Source organism: Silurus aristotelis (assembly GCF_946808225.1).
Source record: "Silurus aristotelis genome assembly, chromosome: 21".
Taxonomy (NCBI): domain Eukaryota; kingdom Metazoa; phylum Chordata; class Actinopteri; order Siluriformes; family Siluridae; genus Silurus; species Silurus aristotelis.
In genome coordinates this window covers 9,709,929-9,716,342 of record NC_139594.1, presented here as the reverse complement: position 1 = coordinate 9,716,342, position 6,414 = coordinate 9,709,929, and the positions used below count along the sequence as shown (strand labels likewise).

At 37.2% G+C, this 6,414-nt stretch overlaps 1 protein-coding gene across 1 annotated transcript in view; it reads right to left on the bottom strand.

Annotated features, from left to right (window-relative positions):
* Nucleotides 1–693: 693 nt before the first annotated feature.
* sdc2 (syndecan 2) overlaps nt 694–6,414 on the bottom strand; it is a 33,410-nt gene continuing 27,689 nt past the window's right edge. The window contains exons 2-5 of the mRNA XM_083524117.1: nt 4,398–4,512; nt 3,953–4,125; nt 2,740–2,872; nt 694–1,294 (exon numbers count right to left, since the gene is read on the bottom strand). Coding sequence (XP_083380243.1) covers nt 1,131–1,294; nt 2,740–2,872; nt 3,953–4,125; nt 4,398–4,512 — 585 coding nt within the window. The 3' untranslated portion in view covers nt 694–1,130. The remainder of the gene's footprint in view (nt 1,295–2,739; nt 2,873–3,952; nt 4,126–4,397; nt 4,513–6,414) is intronic.

Sequence of the window (6,414 nt, the reverse complement as noted above, 5' to 3'; positions counted from 1 at the left end):
ACCCAAGAGAGAGGAACAAACAAATCAGGGCAGCAAAGGAAGCAAAACACGTCTGTTAATGCATGAATGCACCAATTATGTTTAAATAGGATTTTCTGAATTACCGATATATTAATTCCTTCTAATATGTCTGATATCAGCACCAAAAACAATCAGCTTCCACTGGAATGGATTGAAAGTTAATTCATAGTGAATCCAGGCATTATAGGTGAGTCATAACACACTAAACTGAATATTAGTATCCAACCACCAGTGGTGCGAGAAGGAACGTTTTTGTTGTTTTTTTTTTTTTTTTTTTATCTCAAGCTCTGGCAAGCACCTACGTATACCAAATTGGATTAAATTAAATAATAAAGCTATAAGTGGGTAGATTTTGCTCTACACATGTCCTGTCACTTATCACCTTTATGTCCAATTACTGACCAAACCACAAGCAATATTATACATGAAGCTAGATCTACACCAAAAGAAAGAAAAAGGAAGAATATTTCATTTCCATGGACAGAAAAGAATAAACTAAACCAGGGAGAACATTTACACTGAAGGATTCAATGTTAATCCAGAGACAAAAGCGCTCTATGAAAAGTGAAGAAAGGCATTTTTAACACCAGAGAAAAAGATAAGTTAATGAAATACACCTTTAACATCATCGTTAGACATGCTAGGACAAAATAATGCTGCAAAAGAAAGCTGGACTGGTACAGAACAATTCTATTCAAATTGTTTCCACTTACATTTTTTTCTTTACAAATACATACTGCTACAGTTAAAAAGTAGTCAGCGACTAAAAGCTCCTTTGACAGAAGACAGAAAATGAATCACCTTTATAGTTTGTGTTTTCGTTTTTTTTTTCTTTTTATCTTTTCAGCCTTTTCAAATAATACACAAAGTTTAAATACACTGAGATTGACCATAATTGCTTGTTTTTTGTTTTTTTTTCATAAAAAAAAAGAGGAAAAGGTTTGAATTACAATACTCTACACAAAAGCTTTCATGTTACTCATGTTCCTCAAATGCTTGCTTAGTTTTGATCTTTACTTGAACGTGCTTGTCGTCGTCAGCGATATGGGACCATCGATGCTGTGTCACTGATGAAGTTTTAGCTTACGAGACAGTTACGGAAAAGGAGTCTATGCGTAAAACTCCTTGGTAGGAGCCTTCTGATACACTGCTCCAGAGGGTTTCCTCTCAGAAAGATCATAGCTGCCTTCATCCTTCTTCCTCATGCGGTACACCAAAAGGAGGATGAGGAAGATGGCAAAGAGGAATCCAATAACTCCACCGGCAATGACAGCTGCAAGGCAAGTCATAAACGAGAGGTTAAAGGCAACTCCATGTGTTTCCTCACCAACAGTGACAATCATCTGCCTACAGGTTCTACATCATGGCTCTGGCTTTCTAAATTCTAATGTTCATACACTTTTCCGCAGTTAAGCCTTACCTAATTGCCTAATTAAATAAAAGAGCTCTTTGGCTGCTTTTGCAAAAAAAAAAAAAAGAAAAAAAAAATAACAAAAAGAGAGGTGGCAGGTTGTAGAAAGCCTTCTGTCCACCCACACAGCAAAACCTCTCTGGTGCGGCATGTTTCCGAGACAGCAGAGCTAACTTGCTTTTAATATTTCCCCTCTGGATGTAAACTTCATGAAATTGTTCAGTTATTTAATGTATGCAGTGTTCTATTCTGGGATAGAGGTGAGGGGGAAAGGCAGAGCAGGCATTATAGAAGAGGCTGAAACAGTTTGAAAGGAGTTAACCACATAAACATGATCTATCTGCCAGCCAATCATCACCCAGAATGAATGCACCATGCTCTATTCATATTCAAGGACTAAAAGTAATATTTAGCTGTAAATATGCTCCATGAAAATCCAAAATTTGAGAACTTGAATGTGGTGTGCTCACTTGACATTAGTTGCAGGGTTTGCTACTAGGTAATATACACTAACAGTCTGGTGAGCCAGTCTACCAAAAGGCATCACACCTTGTGATATTTGTGTCATTTCTTTTTCCAAGGTCTTGCACGTGAATTTACCGATGTCTGTTCTTAAGACCCCAAGGCAGATGTTGAAAGCAAAGAATAGCTCTGACTGACCACAGTGTTAGCATATACTACCTAGCAGCAAAACCATCCAGTGTATGTGCCACGTTCAAATTCACAAGAATTTTTGGGTCACTGAACACAGGTGTATACAATTAGTGACAGTTCTAATGACATGCTTGCATGTTAGATCAGTACAGTTGGAACGCTATTTAAATAATGTAGCATAAAATCAAACGGTTTACAGTGTCTGCAAACATGGATTGTATGATACATGTATTGTAATACTGGTAAATATTTTACAGTGGCATTTCGATGTTCAATTGCTAGTGTTAAAAAATGATAGTCTTCTCATTTTGATTATGTCAATATTAACCTTAAAGTTAATGCTTTATAGAAATGCAAATGTTATTTTGAGTACCACAGACCATTACTAGCTGAATTGTTAAAACCTAACTCAAAAACTTTAAACAGTGATCCACCTCAACCCCCACCTAAAAGCTTTAAGATTACAAATTATGAACACTACTAGTGTAGGATTTTTAGGTAATGATACATTAAAAGCACAATATAAGAATTTGCTTTCTTTCAGTCGCTGACATTAGATAGTCAAGACAAAGTAACTGCTATCATACCATAAAAATAATAGTTTTTTAATGATCATAGAAGCCTAAAATAAAAATATTCACAACAATAAATACCTGCTAGAACCTCTGTTCTTTGGAAGAGGTTTTCTGAGTGCACTTCGTAGGGCTCCTCTACGGGGGAGCGAGGAGAACTGGTGGTGCCCGCAACTGGATTTCTGCGCTCATTCTCCGTGACAAGAACTGGGCGCTAACAATAGAGAAGAGGAACTGCCATTAGAATGTAGAACAAAGTCAGCAATCACAAATTAAACAATCACTATGGACTGCTATGACACACAAATGAACTTAGATTCCATATCTTTGGTTACATATCATCCAGTATTTGTCCCAGGAGGATAGTCATAAATGCCGCAGTCATAAATCAAGAATAAATAACAAAGATCAATAAAGCTTCAGTGCATACATTCTTCTTCTAATGATTTTTTCTAATGAATAATTCACATACAGCCCGCTGGTTGATTTAATTCAGCCCAACAGGCTAATGTTTTTTTTTCCCGGTTTGATTAGAATTCCAGGGTATTACCCTGCACTAAATTAACACCTCTAAAGATGTGATGTGCAGCGTTGGCACCTACATACACTGCTGCCAATAGCCTTTAGCAAGATTGATACATTCATGGAGTCTGTTTCTGCATTTCACACATGCTTTTCATGGCACAGGCACAAGAAAGGCTTGTTTAAGTGTTTAATAAAAATACTGACTTCTAGGAATTTTCACACACAATACGATCTAGATTAAAGCGTGAAAACTGATGAATGGAGGGTCTGGCTCAGTATGATCAGTAACAGATAGCACTTCTTTATTCTGATGTTTGTCACTAAAATAATCTGCTGCCACGTGATTGGCTGATTAGATAACTGCACGACTGTGTCGGTCTACCTAACAGGACAATGAGTGTGTAAAAAAAAAATAAATAAATAAAAATAAAAATAAATAAATAAATACATTTCGCTTGTACTCCTACGAATCAGGTAATCAGTTGTATTTCTTTTGTTAAGCTGTAGATAACAGTGTACTAGCTTAAGCAATAAATCTTCCTTAATTGTTAGCCCTGTTGTGATTGTTTTGTGGCTTATGAAATTTGTTGAATAAAAAGATAAACTAGTCATTAAACTCATACAATATGTACTTACTAAAAAGTGTGTATATATTTTGTTTATTAGATCCATTGTTAGAAGTACATATGCTATCAGACACAATTTGTCATGTAATCAAAAAAACATAAAAAGTGACCTTTTAGCCAAAAAAAAGTTTGCTTAAACCAACCTCTGTCCTGACAGGCTGTCTAGGCAGTCCTTTTGTGTTGTCCCAGTCCCAGGCTGTGATAGTCTCCAGTTTGGGTGTGAAGTCTTTGGTGGTGTCCTGTGTAGGTTTTGCTTTGGGTGCTATGTATATCATGTTTTCTGTAATCACCTTTACCGCCTCTTCTTCACCAGCACCTGAATGAAGCACCAAATCAATTACAGAAAAGCACAACAGATATATAATGGATTCTAGGAATGGTTAAGGGTCTAGAACAGGGGGGCACACACTTTTTCAGCATAAAAGCTACTTATAAAATGACCAAATCAAAATTATCTACCTACTATAAAAATGCATAAATAAATATCTACTTTTTTTTAATGTCATGCGATCTACCCATGCGATTGGAGTATTGGGCACCCCTGGTCTAGAATGTGTCATTCCAGTGTCTTGAACAGTGATGTCTAACCTGAGCCTGATCCAGAGCTAAAGTCATCGTCATCTTCGGGGTATCCTCCAGATCCTGTTTCCTCGAGGTACAAATCATCTGTGGAGGATGAGGACTTTGCAGCCGTGACCAATATCTACATGAGAGAAATAATGCAAATAAGTACCAATTGCCTAATGAATATTTGTCCAAAAAAACAAATAAAAACTAAAACGTAACACCGTCAGTTTACAGCTTGGGGATTAATCCTGCTAGAGTGCACCCTAAACAGATGCTCGAAGATTTCAAACGGTCCCAGCTGCTTTGCTAGTTTGCTTTGTTTAAGCAAATGCAATGTGAAAATGAGATCTGGCAGGACAGGGTTAGGACAGGACAAATTAATTTGTGTTTAGCATTTAACAACAGTTGGAATGTACCCTGCTCAGAAACAATCATGGCAGTGATGAATGTTTCTATGTGCTGGTTATTTCAAGTGACCATTACATTACAAATTACAAACTTGCATCAGTGAAAATGGACACAACTTGGTATTAAAACAACTGCTATTCAAAGGTTAGAAGTTATAGGTCAACTGGCAGTAGGGCTGAAACAATTATTTGAGTAATTCCAATACGAAACATCTTCGTTTACTCAATTTCACTACACAGGGAGCATTGTGTTTCCCCACAGAGCATTATTACTGATGCACCACCTCTATGGAAAGCTCTGGACAGGTAAACACTGAAGAATTAAATTAAATTTTTTCCTTGCAATTCCGACTTTATTTATAGAAATTCCAACTTTATTTCTCGCAATTCCAAGGATTTTTCTAGCCTATCGGGCAGGGTCACCCCCTCTCAGCCTCGTTCATACACCAACAGCTTCAAACCTTAGGCCTACAACATGGTTGTGGATGCACCACAAATCTTTGACGTTTACGAGAAATGAAGTCAGAATTGCGAGGAATGAAGTCGGAATTATGAAAGGAAAAAGGTAAAAAATATGAGAAATAAACTCGGAACCTCTCTTCCTTTATATTGTTCTTTAATAAAGAAAGGTCTTATCCGATTACTTAAATAATCGTTGAAATCGTCGGTAGAATACTCGATTACTAAAATAATTGATAGCTACAGCCCTAACTGGCTGAGCATGCTATCTCAGCAAACTGAGTATGTGTCAAAATTATGGCAAACTAATTACATGACATTAATACTAATAATTTAGCTGAAAAAAATGCATTTTCTAGCTAGTGTTTTCACAGGTGTTTCGTGGACTTTCTTTTTGTTATTTTCAGTGGCCTGAACCAACTGTTGTCTTGTTTTAAAAAGCTGAACAAAAACTTTTTAGTAGGTTAACGGTACAAATGGAAATTTTTACAATTTCCATTTGAATTCTCTTGCTCTACAAGGTGTTTTCTAATGCATCAAATTAAAACTAAAATGTAAAACCTACAGCATGATTTGACATTCAAACTGTGACATTGTGCCCTGTTCCCTAATCGCTACTGGAGCTTGAAAAGTGCTATTTCAGTCATAGCACGTACTGCTCCAAGCCTCTGCTTATCTATGAAAGTCTGCTTGCCGATAAGAGGCTTTGTTCTCACCACTTACATGCTGCAGTACAGATTGCACCTGTGCTGGAGAGGCTTCCTGGTGGGAAGCGTCACTGGTTTATGGCACAGGCAGCAGCAGCGCCACATGTTAACTCTCAAATTAGAGGAGTCATGCCCCCACCCCCCTTGTCCCCTGGCAACCACCCTGGGAGGAATGACTTGTTTGTCTTCCAATGCTACAAGTGTCCAATTAAAGGAACTGACTAGAGCAAGACAAGATAATAAGGCTGCCTAACAACAACTGCATAATAATACTGGACCCAATAACTTTAAAGACATAGTTCACATGGCTCCAAACACAACTTGATTAAAGGTGGGCATGTTATTTTATGTTTATATCTGCTCTTTATGGTAGTTGGTCATGTCTTGTTTATATGCAGGGGTCAAAGAAGAATCAGTGGTGTGTCTTTGTGTGTGGTGGGATAGCTTTTCAAACACCATGACAAC